This window comes from Notechis scutatus, chromosome 3 (assembly GCF_049901735.1).
Source record: "Notechis scutatus isolate UNSWTSFEM ecotype Mainland chromosome 3, rNotScu1.2, whole genome shotgun sequence".
NCBI lineage: Eukaryota > Metazoa > Chordata > Lepidosauria > Squamata > Elapidae > Notechis > Notechis scutatus.
Genome location: NC_142011.1, coordinates 15,770,797 through 15,792,440, shown reverse-complemented (window position 1 = coordinate 15,792,440; position 21,644 = coordinate 15,770,797). Strand labels below are relative to the sequence as shown.

Below are 21,644 nucleotides of genomic sequence, written 5' to 3'. Positions count from 1 at the left end.
AATAGAACTGGTAGTTTTATAATCCATTCATACAAATCAGTGCTGTCATTGGGTTCAAGATACTGCATGCAGTTCTGGTTACCGTACCAAAAACAAATACTGTAGAATATTCTACAATACTCTATGAAGTGAATTACAAGTAAAGAAGAATCCTAAATGATGGAAACAACTTAGCAATGAGAACACTTTTTTCTCTTTCTGGCTGGTGGAGGTAGTAAGAGTTGATATAATAAAATTGTACAGGTAAAATGCAACTTGATATCATCCAGTTAAAAGGTCATATGTTTCCACCAGCTGCAAAATAGTAATCATTTCTGTAAAATATTGCTAATATAAAGGGATTTGCGATTGAAGTGTGTACCAATGTGAATTCCTGCCTTACTTTCAGGAATAATAGAAGTCTATGTTGGCCAGTAACCTTTTATTTATTTGTCTGACACCTTAGATACCAATTTGCCATGGTGATAAAATAAGATTTGTATGTGTTAAATATTGTATGTGTACCTTTGCATCAGTACATAAATTAACAAATCTCTTGTTTGTAGGTTCTGTAGCAAATTTGCTTTATTGCAGCTTCCTGTTTGAGAGATGGGGCTAAAATGTGGCATTAAACATGCCACAATCTTATTCTTGAGTCTCTGCATTATCTTTTTTGCCTGTTCATAGATTTTGCAGTACCAGCACCAGCAAGTAAGATGCAATAGCAATTAAAACACCATCTTGAACTGTAAACTGATTTTGTAAGAGTATGATTATAGCAGAATGAAGACGCAATAAGTAGTCTAGCTTTTCATCATTCCTCTCTGGACAAGAAGATGACTTGAGATCATCTCCTGTGCTCTAGACCAGTGATGGCTAGCTAACCTTTCCATCCTCGCATGGCAAGAGTGTGTGTGCGCGCATATGCTAGCACCCATAAGGCAATGCACGCAGGGCCCCCCACTGCACATGCACATGCAACCCCCATGATGCCACATGTTCATGTGCATATGACCATCCAAACGTGCGCCACACTTGTTTCCTGCCCGTGCCCTGCACATACGCAGCAGCTACCTGATGATCAGCTGGTGGGCGGCGCACGTACCTGCACAATGAACCTGCTCTGGGGTGATGGTTCAGCAAGCCACTTCCGGCACATGTGCCATAGGTTCTCCATCACAGCTCTAGACAGTTGTTCCTCTTAAGGAAACCATAAGATAGTGGCCTCTAGCAAGTTTAGAGCTCTAGAAAGTGAAGGAACAGCCATCTTGCTCAAATCACAGTTGTCACCTAGATTTGCTTTTCTGCTACTGGAAAATAATACTACCTCCTCATGGTTTTCAGAAATTACTACTTAGCTGCTTTTAAGCTATTAGGAACCTTTGGATTGACAAATCAGAAAACACTGGGTGACTTTTCTTCAATCCTTAAGAAATTTTAAGTATGTGTTTACAAAAAGGTCATTAGAACTTTGATTTTAGACAGTTACAAATGGACTAAGAATCCAGATGGATTTGAAATAAAATTTTGGAATTATAAGAATCATTCCCCTGAAAAACTGCTTATGTTTTAAATTCTTTATAAAAAATGGTAGGATGAGATTTTGAAGATTTGACCCTACAGGGAACTAGAAAGAACTAAAGATTATAGTTAAAGGAGAAGAGCACTTAAATTTGACTTACTAATACAGAATGAAACCAAATATTTTAATATTGGGCATATTGAAGGATATTTTTGAATAATGACTCCCAGAAATTAATTTTAAGAGCATTTGCCTTTGTAGATTGGTAGACTGTGTTTCACAGATGTTATGAAAAAGGAACAAGTTTTACCTGAAAAGATTGAGGCTGATCTGAATGTGGCTTTAAAAATGTCAAACTTCAAGAACGATAGGGAGGAAGATGCTATACTGGATATACAAGAGAAACCAGCTGATCTAAATGAAAAAAGATAGGCAAATAACAAATCAAGAGAATGACTAAGATAATTTTCCTATATTGGATTTACAACAGAAACTTGTTTAAGCTTTGAAGATCATTGTGAGAAGGGATAAAGAAAAAAAATCAACTTCTAAGACATTATTTGAAGGGACTAAAATTAAGGTTGTTAGAAGTAAAAGGAAGGAATATAAAATTGGTTTATTTCATCTGAGTTAAAATGGATGTGTTATTATCCCTGATAATTCTTAATTATCTTTTGCTGATCAGAACTGAAATGAGGAAACTTTAAGAATTTGCTGATGGATAAGAGATGAAATATGGGAAGGCATTTGTTATATTTTATGAGAAGGGGATAAGTTACGAAAATTGTTTTTACTTATGATGAAGTTTTTTCATTACTGTGTTCTTACTTTTTCTGTTTTTCCCCTTTTCTGTGTCTTTATTTTTAATTCTTCAGTTTATATTAATTTTTATCTTTGCAATTGTAATCTTAATGAAATTATTATAATCTTTAATATATTACTATAATAAAAAACAGTGTAGGCAGATTACTCAACAATCCAAATGTAGCTTCCAGGAAAGATAAAATGGAAGATGTGAATAAAACCACAAACGCTATCTTAAGCCATTAGTAGAAAAGTAGATGGATAATAAGGCCAAGCCAAGACGAACCTTTCCTTAATCTAGGCCTCTCAAGATGGTCTTTTCAATTCCTTGTAGGGTAAGTTTTCTGGGAATTGAGAGTTCCAACCCCTTAGAGTATCACAGGTTGGATAACGTGTAGCTTAAGTGGGTTGTTCTAATCTGGTTTGAGTATTTTTGTATGTTGTACATACATTTATGTGAAGTTTGGAAAACCTTCAAAATTGTGTTTATTATGTCTCATAGGTCCCTTCACAGATGTTGTCACCACAAATCTGAAACTTGGCAATTCAACAGATAAAAATGTCTGTTTCAAGGTGAAGACTACGGCTCCACGCAGGTATTGTGTACGACCCAACAGTGGAATTATAGATGCTGGAACGTCAATTAATGTCTCTGGTAAGTTTTTCCAATTGGTTTCCTCCACTCATAATCATTTTGGTTCTGAATATATCTGGAAGAGAATAAACAGATGTTAATGGCTTGTGTAAAGCTGACATTTTGAACAACCCTATATATTCTGCAAAGTTTCTTTAAAAATTACAGAACTCTCCTGTTTTCAGATGGAATTATAATTGGAGATGACGGAGTAAACGGCATAACACAACCTCTGGTTTTGGTACTTTCTTCGCCAGTTTCACTTGGAAAGCGTAGTCTGATGAAAAATTGTCATTCTAATCTTATGTAAGACAACTTTCTGTAACTTTGTACTTTTAAATTATGTTACAAGTACAGTTTCCAGAATCTTTGGATTTGTACTCCACTATCTTAGAATTCTGGAGATATTTTTTTTCCCCAGCAACTTGGAAAGCATCAGGCTAGGGGAGGATAGAATTTGCTGAAAAGGATTGATTAGGAAGGTTTCCAAATGTTGCAAAACTGGGTTCATATGGTGACAGATATTTAATAACTACACAGCCTTCTATAGTAAAATTTCAGTCTCATATTTCTGAGAAGTAATCTGTTACTTTCAGCATATTTTTCAAGTAACAGAAGAAAAAGGCATATGGTATACTTCTACTCTATCCATTGTGTATACACTAAATTAGTATAAGTTTTTTTAATGTCTTGGTCAGATATTTGCATTGATTCATTGGTTATTTGGTGATTAATTTTCCAAGTGTTCAATTATCTTTGCTGGGATTTGTTGAGAAAAAGAACACTTATAGAAGGGAAATGGATATGCTTAATGATTAGTAATACAGTTATACAAAATATGAAATGGAACAGTTTGTAGAGCCTTCAAACTCTTAACTGATTATAAAGGTTGGATATTTGTATCCAGATTTTTGAAGTACTATACATCTGAGAAAGTTGCAAATGCTGATTATGTGATGCATGCCGTTTTTCAAGTGCCCAAATTTTGATCACATGACCATGGGGAGACTGCAACAGTGATAAGTGAAAGGACTGGTCATAAGTCATTTTTCTGTGCTATTGTAACTTCAGTCATTACAAGTCCCTCTTGCCCAGGAAACACATGTGTTGCCAAATCAAACTGGCCAGGGTGCTAGTTTTATTTAAAAAAAAAAAATTTTTTTTTTTGATCTGTCCTTTTTTATTGAGAGAGATTCTGAAAATGGCACCTGGAAGAACAGTTGGGCAGATATTTTCATCAGTATTGCCAGTTTAATTTTGCTTATTTCATCAGTGTGTGATCTTAATTTCTTCGACAACTTTCTATAAAACATGTCTTCATTAGCATGTTTCCTTTTATCTTGTATGCCTATCTACCTTGAGCTCATTAGATGAGACCTTAAAACTTGGAATGACAAAGCATTTAACTGAAAGTAATGAATATCAAATATTTAAGAGCACCAACTGTTGTCTCTGCTGAATCACACTCATTACAAGCCAGGCTAGAAGATCATTTCTTTCTTTGTTTTAACAGCCTGATAGGAAAGGGTGGCTAATGTTTGGCCTTGACAGAATTCAAGGAGGATGAGATTTCAGAACTGCTGAGAATTACAGGGAATGTTTTGTTATTGCTCTTTGGTACTAAATCCATCTTCCCTAGATTTAGGACAGAAATGTCCCAGAAAACTATGTTATCAATGTCTCAAGGGTTTGTCACAATAATGCAGAGCATGGTATCCATTTCATAGATATTTAAAAAGGCCAACTGCTAAACAGCTTTTTCTGTAAAGAGGCCATTTTTAAAGAGATATCCAGAGCACTTGCGCAGCAAATTGTTTTAGTTTAAATGAACTTTTTTGTAGCTGTTCTTCTGTTAGTTGCTTAATGGGAGGGAATGATGTGGGACAATGACTTCAGAATTAGGATTAAAGTGGAAATTCTGATCAATTTTTCTAACCTGCACTGATGATGTTAACCTAGTTTGGTGATAAAACCTCTGCCCAGAAAACAACCAAGCTCAGTGAGCACCAAGAATCCCACAGTTCGATCCTGAGCTATAAATATTCTCTTCCATTGGTTTTCTAACCACAGTTTGCATCATTACAAACATAAATACATATGGTTTAAGCTTAGTGAGAAAATAATAGTCCTAAAAACCATGGTGAGCATTTAGGACAAAAGAGCGTATGATTATGATAACCTATAAAGAGCCATGGTAGCTCAGTGGTTAGAATGCAGTATTGCAAGCTAATTCTGCCAGCAGTTCGATTCTCACCAGCTTGACTAAGGCTTCCATCCTTCCAAGGTCAGTAAAACGAGGACCCAGATTGTTGGGGCAATATGCTGACTCTAAACTGCTTAGAGAAGGCTGTAAAGCACTCTGAAGCAATATATAAGTCTAAGTGCTATTGCTATTGCTGTTCCCTGGTTTTAAGGATTATATAACCTTCTCTGTCAACAAAGAGCTTGAGGTTTATCTGTAATAGGGATAACATTCCAAGTATTCCCAGTCACCACAGACAGGAACTACCATAGCTTTATATTTGGACATGATAGTTAAGGACGTCTATTCAATGTGCAATGAAGTAGTGAAGTTTTCCTTAATAAAATGCAATTTGCTAAAGAAGGAATTTTGTCTTCAGTCTTCTGAGCTTCCTTGTGTAGAGCAGACCTCACTATTTAAGAAATGGCTAGTGTAGTCCTGTAAGACCTCATCAGCATTTCCTTGCCTGTTCATGTGATTCATTACAAAACTGCTTAACTCAGCCATTTTCTCTTTTCATAGTATTTTACTCTGCTGTTGTTTCTATAACTGTCTCTTCTCATTTTCCCTTAATGAACTGGCAGGGAAAAGGGTGGGGTCCTGCAGTCTGAAGCATTGTCAAAGAATGACAGAGACTAAGTGGAAGGTCAGTTTGGCTTGAGCTATGATGTATTTAATAGGATTTCCATTACAGGAAGAGAGGTTAACGGAAGTCAAGCCTGAGAGGAAGTGTGTGATCAATTCGCAAATACTTAAAAGAGAGGGTTTGATAAGAAGTTTGAGGTGCCAAAGGAAACAGAGCACAACTGGTATTGAAAGAAAATGTTATGGTTTGGAAGAGTTTTGTTCGCAGTGTCAACCAGCCAGACTCACTTAGAGAGTAGACGTTGATTTTTGTTCAACTTTCAGTGTCTACTCAATAGCCTTGTGTTAGACCTTGAGCCAGTAACTTTGTGCCAGCCCTAGGAAGAAAGCAATGGCAATGGCACTTTTAAAACAACCTTGCTAAGAAAATTGCAAGGATTTGTCCGGACAGTCTTTGAGAATCAGACATGATTGAACATAAGAAAAAATGTTTTGTGCTTTGGCAGAGAACACATTCTTCATTAGCAATAGTAGTGGAGGCTATGGACTTTACTTACCTTTGAAATGGGGAAGCCCCCCCTCCCCCGTGGGATTTCCCCAAGCTTCACTTAGTTTTGCTCAGCCTTGGGGACAGGCTGTGTTTTCCCTTTGCTCCTTGGCTGAAACAGAACTTCGATCCAAAAGACTCAAATTGAGTGTTCAGCAGGTTTGACCTTCTTCTCTTTAGCCTCTGTGCAAGTTTAGAGTTTGAATTAACCAGGGAGCGCCATTGCGCCCAGGAAGCGGCGGAGGCTCTGCAGCGGCTTGCTGCCTCCCCATAGCCGGATCTCTCACTAAAAATATTTTCAAAATCTGTTCTTTAATCTAGTATTCATCCTCTATTCTTAAGGTAGGAAATTTTAGCCAAGGGAAATTACAGTATTCACAAGCATTATGACAGAAGCACCTCCTGCCTTAGCTTTCAAGCTACAGTCTAGGCCTCCAGGTTTGACTGCAATAACGTTGCAACAAAGTTACAACAGTGCAACTTACAGAGCATTTGTGTAAGTGAGCCTTGCAGCCTTCAAGGCATCCCTAGGGATTGCTATTAAATCACAGAAGATGTGAGCCACCACTGGTGTTTTCCAAGCCTGTAAAGTGGATAGTTAGGTCTCAGGTTCATTCAGAATAGAAATCCGGGCTCAGATTGTAATGGGAAAAAGCTGAGTTCCATATTAAGTTGATTATGAGTTTATAGAAATGTCTGCACTCTTCAAAACTTTCTCTGCCTTGCAAATTTCTTGTTTAGTTCTTCTCTCTTCTCTCTCTTCTCTTCTCCCCTTTCTGCCCACACTCAGTCAGACCTTTGCAATCTTTTATTTCATTCTTAGCAGTAATTTAATTTTGCAATCTAAGGTAGGAGCAGAAACTGTTATGTCTCTGTCCCCTCATTGCGTGGGGTGGGGAGGAATTTCACCGTCAAATACTCCAAGGATGACCTTATCTGTATTTCGGAAGGCATAAACACTTAAACACAGTCTAAGATTATCTTGACAGAAATATGCAAAAAACATTATCTTGGCAAAACGGACAAACATTTTCTATAACATTTGGAAGTAGCTCAGACAGATGCCCCCCACCCCAAATTCACTGAATTGTAAAAAAAAGAAGAGTGTTTCACAGACATTCAGCAAGGATGAGCATAGAGACCTCTCATTCATCACACCTGCCATCTTTTATCTTTATTTTTATATGTTTTTGATCTTTGTGAGCTACCTAAAGACATTGAGAGTCAGATGGCATACATGTCTTATAAGTTATCAGTTATTATTATGGCTGATTGTGTATGAATTCTGGTTACACTTGATGGGTGCTGATGGTGAATTGAATTTATGTAACCCAAAGTGCACATACAGACTGGGTGAAACCAGGCTCAATAGCAGTAACTGTGAGAGGGATCCTGGAGTCTTAGTGGACAACCAGCTAAATATGAGCCAGCAGTGCGCAGCAGCAGCCAAAAAAGCTAATGCAATCCTAAGTTGTATTAACAGAGGGACACAATCAAGATCAAGGGAAGTTCTAATACCACTCTATAAAGCCTTAGTAAGACCACACCTAGAGTACTGCATCCAGTTTTGGTCACCACATTATAAAAAAGATGTTGAGACTCTAGAAAAAGTACAGAGAAGAGCAACCAGGATGATTAGGGGACTGGAGGCTAAAACATACAACGAAAGGTTGCAGGAACTGGGCTTGGCTAGTCTAGTAAAGAGAAGGACCAGGGGAGACATGATAGCAGTCTTCCAATATTTGAGAGGCTGCCACAGAGAGGAAGGGGTCAAGCTATTTTCTAAAGCACCCGAAGGCCAGACAAGGAATAATGGATGGAAACTGAGGAAGGAGAGATTTAACCTGGAAATAAGGAGAAACTTTCTGACAGTAAGAACAATCAACCAATGGAACAGCTTGCCCTTGGAAGTTGTGGAAGCGCCATCACTTGAGACTTTCAAGAAGAGATTGGACTGCCATTTGTCAGAAATGGGGTAGGGTCTCCCGCTGGGTGGGGGGTTGGACTAGATGACCTACAAGGTCCTTTCCAACTCTGATTATCTGTTAACTGTTAACAAATGAAGACAAATATATATGTCCCCGGATAATTTTGCAGGATCCAATCAGAGTTGGTTTATTCTTCCAAGCTTTAGGGCTCATGCTTGACCACCCTCAAGGAATTTCTCTCTCTCCAGAACACATTTTGGAGAGAGAGACCCTGAGGAAGGGCTCCAGATTCGATGAATGTATCTATTTCAAGTTTTTGTTATACTGTTTTGTTATACTTTTGTTTTAAGCCTGCTGTTTGCTTTCTTAAAGAGGTTTTTTTTACTGCGTCAGTCAGTTTGACTCTGAATTGCATTCAACTTCCCAAATCCATAACTTAAAATTAAATAGTTGGATGAATAATCCCATTTTAAAACTAAAACATTACATTTAAATTTTAATCATATAAAAACAATAAATCAATTTTCAGGACACCAATTCATAACTCAGAGGAGTAGTCCCAACAACCCTGCCCAATCTTTCACCAACTTTCTGAAACTTAGGAAAGAAAGGGCTGTTCAAATATCCGAGCAAAATAGTATTCCAGATGGCAAGTGTGAAATATTTTTCTGTGACCTCTGAAGAGGCTCTAATTAATAAATATCTAATTAAGGTGGTAATCTAATATTCTTCTAGACTTGAGCTGGCAAATATCATCGGGAGAAAATTGCTGCATGTACCCATCTTGAAACATGAAAGATTTTAAAAATGACAGCATTTTTGCTGTCCAGTTATATGTGCTTCAACTTCTATAATCCTTTGTTCCTGCTAACAAGTAATTATGAGGGGTTGGAACCCAATACAAACACCTGCATAAAAGTCATAAAAATAACACAAAACAGTTCACTTCTCATATACACAATCCATATGTAATCCTCAACGACATCTATTCATTTAGTGACCATTTGGAGTGCCAACAGTACTGAAAAAATAACTTATAAGACGAGTTCTCGCATTTCTGACCATCGCATTCCCATGGCCACATGTTCAAAATTCGAGAATGTGGCAGCTGGCATGTATTTCCAGTGGCTGCAGCATCCCGGGATCATGTGATCACCGTTTGCAAACTTCCCACCTGGCTTCTGACAGACAAATGGGGAAAGCCAGATTTGCTTAATGACCATGAGATTCGCTTAACAAGTGCAGTGATTCATTTAATAACCATGGCAAAAAGGTCATAAAATCAGGTAGAACTCACTTAGCCTTTCTTAGAAATAGAAATTTTGGTCCCAATTCTGAGGGTAAGTAAAAATTCCCTGAGACAACTAGCATTGCAAGGTATACAAAGTTTTTGTTTTTTGTTTTAATTATAGGTAGTCTTCGACTTACAACCATTCATTTAGTGATCACAGCAATTAAAATTTTGGGGTCAATTACGGAACCATTGGCAAGTTTTCACAGAACCTCGATAGAGAGAAAAGTTACTTGAATGTTTATATCTGTGATCAAGTAAAGAGTGGACACACTGTGTTTTTAAACATTTTAACTGCCTCATAGCTGAAAAATCAGCTGATTTTTCATGTGTGCGAAAGTTCGTGACCACAGAGTCTGTATTTGTACTTTCAATAAGGAGAACAAGCAGATGCTGTTTACAACTTTTATGATGAATTCTCTTTGCTGTTTATAGCGGCAGCGTTACTGCATGTTCCTTTGTTGTAACAAAATTATAAGCTTCTAGTAAAAACTGGTTCTGTTGATAAATTTTCTGAGCTTCGAAGTTTTTTCTTTTTCCAATTCAGTGCATGATTTTCTCAGGTTTAGTCATTTTAAAATCTGAGATTACAGTACAGGATGATGCAGGTATTTTTAAAAAATCAATGTATGGACAGTTGGAATTCTCTTTAAATATTTTAAGGTTAGATATTAAAAAGAGAAAAGCAAGCTGTCAGGCATATTGAAAAAGAAATATTGAAAAGAAATAATAACAGTACACGATTGGGATGTCCTCTTCCTGAAAAAATTCCAGCCATCCAGTGACCCAATACCCCAAAAACCCACCAGATTTTTTTCATGCCTTTCTAAATGTCCAAAAATGTGGGGACATATCTTAAGGGCAAGTGCCAAAACAGGAAAGATGTGTCTTTAAGTCCCATCAAATGGCATTGCTTCAGGAAAGGACGTGAAAGTCTCTGTATTTTGTTAGTGCTTGTGGGACCGGCTCATATGGGAAGAGGTGGCCCTGAAAATATCCTGCGTCACATTGGTCTTTATAGATGATAACCAGCATCTTCCATTTAGATTAATTTCAACACTTTCTATGTTCATCCAAATATTAGATGCTGCTTCGTGCATACTGTTAAGGTAGGAAGAACAAACTAAATTTCAGTTCAATAAGACAGAGCACCCATGGGTTAAGAAGCCAAACTGCATTGTGGATAGTAGCAGATTACCCTATGCTGAACTGGTTCATAATTTTAGGTGCTCCTAGACTCATAGCTCCTGCTTGAAGAGCAGATTGGGGGTGGGGGTTTAGAGGGGGTGCATTTGCACAATTATATCTACACAGTCACAACCATTCCTGATCAGGAGGGAAACTTTTTCATCGTCACTCATGTATTGGTCATCTTTGATTCAAGTTTATTTTCTCCTGCTTCAGGAATGTGCCCGTGTATGTTTGTTACTGGAGATTGTTTCTAGGTGCTTTGATATAATTGTCTTTTTTTATGTTTCAATTGTGTTATGAATTGGAAAATGTTGACTGCTCAAAATACTGCACAATTGGATTAGCATAAATGAACAAGCCAACCTAAATCTGCCTGTGTTTTATATAGCTCCTTACCTAAGGAGTTCTTCTCATGTCTACAATGGGTAGAAACTCTTGTTCTATATCTGGGCTGTCAAACTCACGGGACTGGATGTGTCACGTGCTGGCCACACTCACACCCGTTTTAGTGAAGGGGGGAAGTCACGATACGTCAAGTGATGAATGCAGTGACGGCGCAAGTTTGACACCCCTGTTGTACACAATCTATTCTATAAGAATGAAATATTTTGGAGTAGAATTTTTCAAGGAAGTTTATCCACTAATTGTTCTCTAAATTAGCTCACTAAAACAATACTTACTAATTTGGGTATTGAATTCTTGATGTTCTCTGGGTTTGGTTGTTTCCCTACTGATATTTCATCACATTGATGATGTTACTTACCCTGGTAATGAAATGTCTGGAGAAAAACAACCAGGTTCAGAGAACATCGAGGACCTACCATATCAGCCCTTAGTCATAAATGTTCTTTACTATTAAAACTAGTTAAGATTAGGAAACTAGGGAGCCACAGGCTTATGTGCACCATCAGTTATAGAAACGCATAAGGTGAATTTGGGCCACTTAACTTCTCTCAGGCTATCTTGCCAGCCTCTCAGTCAGCTTCTTTTTCCTTCTCTCAGCCCAGCCTACCTCACAGGGATGGTGTGCAGAGAGATTGGACAAAGAAATGGTTATCTTGAGATCTTTTTAGAAAATGTAACAAATATTAAATTTAGAAATTTATTAAATTTAGAAAACCATTAGACATATGTAGTATAAAATCTTCTGAAGTTTCATGCTGTTCACTTACTAGATGTATTTGTGTTGAAGAATCTACCACAGTATCGTGTATAAGACAATAGATCAAGTCCATAGCAGTTTGAGATGCTTTTTGGGTGTACTTTTTGGAAATGCCTACGAGTTTGGTATGGCATGCAGTATCTTAGATCCGATTGCATTACATCTAGTTCTGTGCTGCATTATTGTTTTGCATAACTCAGTGGTGCCACCTCTGCTGAATCATCTATTTTAGTGGGCAAGTAGTAGGTATACCATGTTACACTGCCGTCATTCCCTGGCTGGCTTACAATGCTAGCAAAGCTAACAGAGTGGGAGAAAAACAAAGCATTGATATAGCAATCCATTTGGGAAATCTCTTCGATACATAAGGCCAGGTTTTTCTCAGCTTTCCAGGAAAGACGATAAGAATGCTGGGCCAGCAACAATAACTATATGACAACCCTGTAGGTGTCCTGACGCAGCAATGATTTCTCTTTCAGTGATGCTACAACCTTTTGATTATGACCCTAATGAGAAAAGTAAACATAAGTTCATGGTCCAGTCGATGTTTGCACCACCTGATACTTCAGACATGGAGGCAGTAGTGAGTATTAGAAGCTTTTCAATGTTCATGAGCATCTTTTATCTTAATAGGTTTGTGATTGGCCGTTTTCTGAAGCATGTTAAGCAAGCGAGTCTAGAGGGAGATAAGAGATCTGACTTTGGCCTCATGGATGATATGATGGTACCTCCCCACTAAAACACATGTGTGGTTTATTATAAGAATGATGTGATTATGTCTCTTCAATGAACTGTTTATGATAAATTAATATCTACAGAGATTTTATATCTTTGGAAATCAATAGTATTTGGGAAAGGAGATCACCTGATTTCAGAGCATGGTTACCCCTGATGTAGTATACTGATCAGAGTGGAAAATTTGAACTATGTTTTAACTGTACATTTAATATCTAAGTCTAAATTAACCAGCCATACTTTTTCTACATTTTGAATTGTTATCAGAGCATCAACCCGCAGCTAAGTGTAATTGGTGGAACAAGTTGTTAATCATTCTTCTGCATTTCTGCTCTTTAATGCTTCACCATACAGGGAATAAAGTAGTATTAAAGACAACTGATTGTTGTAATTTGCCTTTATCCATCTGGTGATAAGACTGACTCCCCTGCATTAATATGCTGGAATACCCTTGTTTGACTATTCCCATTTTGAGTTCTGCAAATTCTAGCCAATTACTATTATTTTTAGTTGCATTTCTTCTTCAGAAAAACTTCCCTCTGCTTCTTCAGGGCTTTCCCATGTAAAGGGCTTTCATGGAAACATGCATAGGGGTCTGCTCAAGGGGTCAAGCAACATGTGCATCGCATGTTTACAAGCAAGCAAATGATCCAGTTGAATTAGACAGCCGAGTTTCAATAGCCATTCAGCTGCCAAACCATTTTCAGTCTCCTTCCAAATTGAATGCTGATGAAATGGTTGGATTCCCTGATGTTGCTTACATGCTCCCTTCCCATCTATACAGCGTTAAAGTTGGGAGCCAGAATGGTTTTCTATCTGCTGCCCCAGACAGAAGGTTTGTTGGCTGACCTTACACATTCTCAGAGGGTGCCTGACTTTATGCCTGTTTATTCCAAGATAGGCAATAGAGTGGTGCGGTGGCCTAGGCGTGGAGCTCTCACCTCACAATCAGCAGGCTGTGAGTTCGATCCTAGGTAGAGGAGCTATTTCTCTCTCTCAGCACGTTGAGAATATATCTGCTGAATATAACTCCGCATTGGTGACAGGAAGGGCATCTGGCCAGTGAACTCTCAGCTCCATTCAGTTGCCCAGACTCCACCCTGCAAGGGATTATGAGGTCGTAAAAAGGAGATGACAGCGATTCCAATATAAGCAGTCCTCACTAATAATTTTGTCTGGAATTTCTGTTGGTTAAGCGTCGCAATTCTAAAATGTGACATCCCATGACTGTGCTGCTTAGCAGTAGAAATTTAATCCATTTACATTTTCTGCTGCTTAGCAAATCAGCATGGGTCATTAACTAGGGATGCTACAGGGTTGTAATTTTGTTCCTCTGCCAGCTTCCCCATTGACATTAGTAGGAGCCCCGTAAAGAAAGATGCAAATGGCTACTGCAGGACACTGTGACCAAAGTAAGTAGAACTTATTGGTCACAAGTGGCACTCATTCAGCACCATCATAAGTTCAGACAGTCACTGAAGGAGTAGTTGAATAAATGAGGACTACCTGTGTATAATTTGGCCCTTTCCCCTCTCTCAGAGAGTCAGGCAAATAAGTATCGTTTCTGAGGTTGAAGGAAAATAAGATATTAAACGTAGACCATGACACACATTCAAGCTATCTCTGAAAAAGAATATTGTATTCAATTTGGAGAATACTGAGGGACATTGGTGAAGCTCACTTTTAACAAAAACATTCATCTGTATGGAAAAAAAATCAATCTTCCAAATTTATTTATTTACTCAATTCCGTCAAAGAGCCATTCAGTAGGTTATAGTCTCAACAATAGTGTCCACAGTATAAATAGTTTAATATAAATCCTAACATTGTTTTATATAATAACTTTGTTACTTCTGTTTGTGCTGTAGTGGAAAGAAGCAAAACCAGAAGAACTCATGGATTCTAAACTTAAATGTGTGTTTGAGCTGCCAGCAGAAAACGATAAACCCGTGAGTCTCTAATTTTTGTGTGATTTTTTTAAAAAGGCAAGAAAGGGACGGTAAGGCAACTAAAAGTTCTTGATTTAGGATTTAGCTGCAATTTACATCAGGGGTCCTCAACCACCGGGCTGCGGACCGGTACCAGTCCGTGGAGCACTCTGTACCGGGCCGCAAAGAAAAAAAAATTAAAAAAAATGGCGGCTTTCTTCACCTTTGGTGAATGCTGCTGGGATCGGGGATCAAGGACACAAATGAAAGAAGGGGAGGGCGGAAGCAACCGAAGCCTGTCATACTCTCTGGCTCAGCAGCTTCGGTTTCCTCCCGCTTCCTGAACTTGGTGGTTTGCTGGCAGACGTTTTATTACCCGACTAGGTAACAACATCAGATGTTACCTAGTCAGGTAATGAAACGTCTGCAAGCAAACCACCAAACTCGGACGATGACGTGAGGTTGACACCCCTGTTCTAATCTCTCCATTTGGATGAAATCACAGCATTTATGCACTCACAGCTTTCCAAACTGAATGGGAGGGCTTTAATATATTTCAATCTCTGCCTTATACTTTTAGAATAGTGCATACCTGGAAAACCATGTTGAAGGCTTCCTTTATCCGGAATATAAAAAGTACAAAATCATGCAGAAATGGAAGCTAAGATATACTGTGTAGCCTTTTCCTAATTGGATTTCTGAATAATTCTCCAGAAACTCCTAGCCAGTAGGCCTGAAAATTCCCAAGATGGCTCAAAATGCTTGGAACTACAATTCCAGCACATTTGCAGAATGACAGTTGAGAAGAGAGAGACATTGATTGCTTTCTTTTTTCTGATCTCTCTTAAACATTGAACAACAAAACAATGACTTACATAAATTTAAACTTTTATAAGCTTAATGGCTTACAGCAAGCAACAGCAATATTTCATTGTCCATCATCGGTTTCAGTATGTCAAAATGTAACTTAGTTTCAGTGAGGAGGAATAGTACTGTAAGTCACATTAGAGATTTTAGGGAGGAGTGAATGGGTGGCTAAAGAACATCAGCTCAGAGCTGTTTTAATTGGTCTGAATAGTGGCCCTTCCTTTGGTGCTTACCCTGCCCTTGGGAAACACCAGAGCGGTGATTTGTATTGGCTTCTGTCATTAGAATTTGGTGGCACAGTGGTTAGAATGCAGTACTGCGGGTTACTTGTGCTGGCTGCCGGTTGCCAGCAGTTTGGCATTTCAAGTCTCACTGGCTCAAGGTTGACTCAGCCTTCCATCCTTCCGAGGTCAGTAAAATGAGGAACCAGATTGTTGGAGGCAATAGGCTGACACTGTAAACCACGTAGAGAGGGCTGTAAACACAATAAAGTGGTACAGAAGTGCTATTGCTATTCCAAAAAACAGCACTCCTAGAGGTCCATCAGGTAGAGGTCCTCTAGAGGTCCATCAGGTGATTCCCAGCACTTTGTGAGTGATGACCCATTCAAAAACAACTCTCCATAGCTCTAAGATGAAAGGAATGACTTGTGTTTATAGGATAATAACTTAAGCCCAGCTATTAGTTTGAGGCACCAATGAGAAATGGCAAAAGGTATTTTAATTTACCAAACATTTTAAGGCAAATGTTTTCAGAACTGCTAGTCCTCTAAAACATTGCTAGACAATGGTACTCTAGAATTTGGCCTACTGCTCCTAGCATTAAGGATTATAATCCCAGTATTTATGGTAGTTTGGGGGATAGGGGTGTCCTCCAGTTGCTACCATAGCTTGTGTAATTCCTTTTTTGTATTATATCTTTATTCAATCACAGCATGTGCAATTCTTTATTTTTAATGGATGTCTAGGTCTGAACAAATGCATTCAATGATCAAAGGATCCTGAGTTATCCATAGCTACAGTTGAAACTATATTTATATTCATTTCACTGTTTTCAAAATCTGATTCTTAAAATTCACAGTAACTTCTAAGTATGGTTGGGAAAACTTCAAGCTTTCTCTGATGTTGTTTAACTATAACTCCAAACATGCCTACCAGGCCACATAATGTATAGTTTCACTGGCTTCTGATATGTTCCTGGCTACTTTTTCAGAATCCTAAATGGGCTAGGCCAAAGGCAAATAAGAAAACATCTATTCTTGTAGCACTCTGTGTGCATGTAGTATTGGGGGAAACTCTTCACACCGGACCACTGGCATTTAGATAGTTTCCAGGATGCAAAGAACTACTTTCTAATTAGGCATGCCAAAATTGTGGCATTGGCTGATTCAAGAGGGCCATTCACCTTACCTTGCTTTCTATCTTGGGCTTTGCTAAGAGTTTTTATAACTTTAATTGGAACTGTAATACTAAATGTTGTAGCATTAATTTTGTACGGCCCGTTCTTTAATTATTTTATGGTGGGCCCCCTCTGCATGCTAAAACTGCAATAGATAAATTATTAATGGTCATTAAATAACTATTCCTACTCTTTTCTCCCATTCTCTCAACAGCATGATATAGAAATAAATAAAATTATATCCCCAGTTGCATCAAAGACAGAATCTGTAATGTCAAAATCATTAAGTTCTTCTTCAGATGAAAGTGAATTGAAGAAAGTAATGGAAGAATGTAAGAGACTGCAGTTAGAAGTTCAGAGGTTACGAGAGGAGAATAAACAATTTAAGGTAAACTTACTTATAAGGTAAACTTACTATCTAGTCAAGAGCTTTAGGAACACCCCAATGTGAGGGGTTTTTTTCAAATCACAGCTGGACTATACATGGCATTATTGATTCTTCACAATTCATTCACTGTTTTTACTCAGAGTTTGTAGAACAATCCATAGTGACCTGATTTGTACAGAACTCCAAAAACAACCCCCACCCACTTTTTATATATATAAACCACAACCTTCATATTAACTCAGAAATTAAGAAGCTACACTGGTTTTGTTCACATGATGCTGAGCCACACCTTGCCCAGTCATCTTTTTGGTGAATGAACGATGCCACGTGGTTAGCTTATGGTTCAGCATGCTGTGTGAAAATGACCTACTGTTTTTCTTGAGTTAATTAAGGATAAGTGTGCTGAGCCAACCAAATGAGTAGGATTTTGAGTTTGCTTGAGAGAAGAGAAATTGAGTAAATGAAATCAGTGATACTTAACTGTATTCCCTCCACTTTTTATGGCTATGCAGATAAAAGCAACATAATCTTTTAGTTTAAACATTTGTGACGATGTTTCAAAAAAAAACAAACCCTAGGGATTAAACTATTCCCTATTAATATTCTCTTGCAGATTTAGCAACTTTGATATTGTCTGGTATGGTTGAAGTTTTGCTTAGAAAACAAGAAACTTGAGGGACCAACCATTTGTAAATTCATGCAGGTCATCCCCTAATTCAAGAGTTTGCTGTATCAGGCTTAAATAATAAAGGCCTCAGATGAAGCCTCATGAAGGAACAGACAGTGCACAGGGAGTGTAGGGCTCCATCCTTTCCAAATGGTTGTACTCTACAACATACTGAATAAAGGTACTGTATAAGCTCAGAATCCATACCTATTAAACCCCTGATGACCACTCAAAATTATGGGCATAAAACAACCCTGCTGAGATCGAGCCCTAAGCCCAAATAGCCCAGCATTCTGTATTGCCCGATGGCCAAGGAGATGATTGGGAAAACTAACAAACCTAGCCATAGGGCAAGAGCTCCTTTCCATTGGAATTTCCTAGCAGCCGGTACTGCCAATAATTCAAAAGGTAGGAAACTGCCATCACGTTGAATTGATGGAAAGGACATCAAGTATTGACAGCTAGCTCATAAATAAAATTGAATAAAATTATTCATATTGGATGGCATTCTTAGGACTGCTGGTAGCAGTTTCCACTCTTGATGTCCTTTCCATCCATTGGTCTTAAATCTTCCTTGGCTTTAGTGTCAAGTTCTACGAGAAAGGGAGAAGATCCTTACCTTGTCTACGTTTTCTCTTCACTGCATGACTGCAAATGCTGTTTGTGGGTCTCCCCTTTAACTCCCCATGTCAAAAGCTAAAGTGTTACCCTTGTGTGAATGCAACTATAGCCCTTGAATCATTTGGCCAGCCTTTTTATGCATCTTTTCTACTTGTATGATATTATTCTTACAACAAAGCAACTGGAACCGTAAACAGCACTCCCAATCATACTAGCCATATATCTTCATAAGGTTGTTATATTGACAGTTTCAGTTCCTTTCCTCATGATTCCAGTCACAAGATTTCCTTTTTTTTTTTTTTCAAATAAGTCACCAGTTTTTTCTATTTGAAAAAGAAACCCTTGTTCTCAATCTGGTTTGCACATATTTCAGTGCATCAGGGATTCAGTCTCCTTTGGAGTGAGTGAGGCAGTTGGCCAGCCAGCAGAGGGTGGGACAGATCATTGGACAGATCCAAGGACCAAATGAGTGAGGCCACATTTCAGACACCCCAAACTGGAAGTTGCTTTCTTACTCTTTTTATAAGGTTTTTTAAAAATGTATTAAAAGACTGAAGCACAAAAGATTTGATCGTGGGAGAGCTGCATAGGATGTTGGGCAGGCATTGATTGGTATCTTAACCTAAATAAGAATGAACTTCAAAGCATAATTATTATTTTTTTAAAAAAACCTTTCAAATTAACTTTGCAACAGGAAGAAGACGGACTGAGGATGAGGAAGACACCCCAGTCAAACCATCCAAGCTATGTTTCTGCCACCGCTGTGAAGGAGGAGGGTCTCAGCACAAGATTACTCGCGCTGGTGGTTTTGTTCTTTATTGTTGGCGTAATTATAGGGAAAATCGCCTTGTAGAGGCAGCATGCAGAGAATTGTAAATCAAATTGATGGATTTGCCATATCATTGGATTAAATTTATTCGTAACAAATGTTTTAAAAAAAGTGTATGACATCTCACAGGTCTTGCCTTTTAAAATTTTTACCCCTGCACAAATATAACATTAGCATAACATAATCTACTAAAACGTTTAAACTGTATACAGAGTAAGCAGAAGAGAGAAGGAATTATCTTGATTGTGAGGAGAGAGGAAGGAATCATGTATTTAACACTATGAAAAGTGCATTGTTTAAAAAAAAAGTACCTTAAGCATTTCTTGGGACTTTGAAATCTATTCCTAGAGTTCTCCCCTTTGGAGAAATAAATGTCCGTCCTTTGGAGGAGTTTGTTTTGTTCTTTAGAAGTTGGTTTAAGTTGCCAAGGTGGATGGTTTTCTGTAAAATATACCTAAGCCACCCTGTCTCCTCCATAAACCTAACGGTTCTGCCCAATGGGTGTATCTGGTCTCCAAATCACAGCAGTGTATCTCATTAATCCGGTGTTGATTCCATTATGAATTATACAAGCATGGCCGTCTTTCTCCAGCTCCCATGTCATCTTGTGCAGTTGTGGAGGAATAGAACAAAGAAAAGGAAGAGAGGAGGACTCGGGACAGATTCACGGGCCAGGAAGGGGAATCGGGACCTTCTGAATTGACAACACTGCTGCACTTGGTCCCTGCCAGTCTGTGTATGGCTTGGGCATCACCAAAGCTTCTGGAATGTTTTAACTATGGGGAGAAATAGAGAAATAGAAATAGAGAGGCTCAATTGCACGCTTACAGTTCTTTTGGAGTCATAGTGAAGGAAATAAAATGGCTTACTGTGGGCTTGAAAATGTGGGGTGCCCAAAACCTGGTCGCCTTCAGAGAATACATTGCACTAAAGTGCTCCAAGCTGAATTGAGGGTGTGGCACTTATTCAGACTGGCTTTGCAGTAAGAGGGAGCATTATATGCTGCTATTGCAGTTAGAAATCCCCCCCCCCCCCCTTTGCAGTTAATCTGATCAGATAAAATTCCTTTTGACCTTCTGTTTTCTGATCCAGGTGTGAGTGTTAATGGGGACCATATACTTCTGCCTTTCTCTCCCTCCCTCTCTCCCTCCTCTCTCTCTCTCTCTCTCTCTCTCTCTCTCCTCCCTCTCCCTCTCTCTCTCCCGCTTTTTTTCATCCTGTTTGTCCCATCCTCCAGAGATCCTTGCCTCTTCAGTGTTTGCAGCCATAGCCAGTTTTCATGGGCCTTAACCATACACGACGTTAGGTGTACTCAAAGCCTTCTGTCCCTTTATGTAATTTGGCATTCGTTTTCATTGATCCCTGTTTTGAAGCTGTTTCAAATCTGTCTCCATCCTGAACCCCCAAAACAATGGGTGATCCTCTGGAGATAACAAGGCTTGTTTTAATGTGTGCCCTTCACTAACATAAACTTAGCTTTTGCTGCTTTCTTCTCAACAGCCCAGATAGAAAGTGAAACCATAGCGCATCCTTTTTGTGCCTGTCAGCTGATTCAGTAGATGAATTTTTATTAGTGTGGCATAGAAGGAGGCAGTGGTGCGAAGGTGCTGAATTAGCCAAGGATCTGGGGACAACTGCCTGGGGGAAACGTATCAGTAGACTTCCTGATTCCTAATGTCCTGTCTGTAGAAGGACATGTTTGGACACACAGCATTGGTAAGTCTTGTCTGGTGAATTTACCAAGATAATTTAAGGAATGAAAAGGCTTAGAAGAAGCGATGCAATCCCACCACTGCGAGGTTGGAAACGCTGGGCAGTTGACTGCGTGTCAGGTTATACACAGAATAAGGAACAATGCCTTGTTCTTCTAAAATGGGGACCAAGCTACCATTGCTGTTGGTTCATGCCGCCAAGTTAAAAACCCTTATATCCAGATGTGTATGCATATTTAACTTATTTAATGTATTTCATCTCATGTTTTTCTTCATTGTCATGGAAATTTGACTACTGCTATAAATGGTTACAAAAAGAAAGAAAAAAAAAGGCACCTGTTCAGAGTTGATAAATGGGACTAATTTTTCCTTTTTATTGCTGTAGTGGTGAAGAATTCTTCTGCCTCCCAACACTTAGGGCGCCACATAATTCTCAGTTTTGATCATCTAAACATTGGGGAAGACAGCGGTCAAAAAACTGTTTTTGTATATAAAATAAGTCTATGTAGGGGGAAAAAATAGTAGGAATTAGTTCTATGCTGTTAAAAAAAAAGACCAATCCTGTTTGACTATGTAGTATCTTTAAAAAATCAAATAAATCTACCCCAAATTAA

The 21,644-nt window shown here is 38.5% G+C and overlaps 1 protein-coding gene across 1 annotated transcript in view; it reads left to right on the top strand.

The window, feature by feature from the left end:
- The window catches only part of VAPB (VAMP associated protein B and C), a 53,048-nt gene extending 31,404 nt beyond the window's left edge, over window positions 1-21,644 (top strand). The window contains exons 2-6 of the mRNA XM_026664926.2: window positions 2,808-2,960; window positions 12,365-12,468; window positions 14,489-14,569; window positions 17,028-17,201; window positions 19,184-21,644. Of these exons, the coding sequence (XP_026520711.1) occupies window positions 2,808-2,960; window positions 12,365-12,468; window positions 14,489-14,569; window positions 17,028-17,201; window positions 19,184-19,342 (671 nt within the window). The 3' untranslated portion in view covers window positions 19,343-21,644. The remainder of the gene's footprint in view (window positions 1-2,807; window positions 2,961-12,364; window positions 12,469-14,488; window positions 14,570-17,027; window positions 17,202-19,183) is intronic.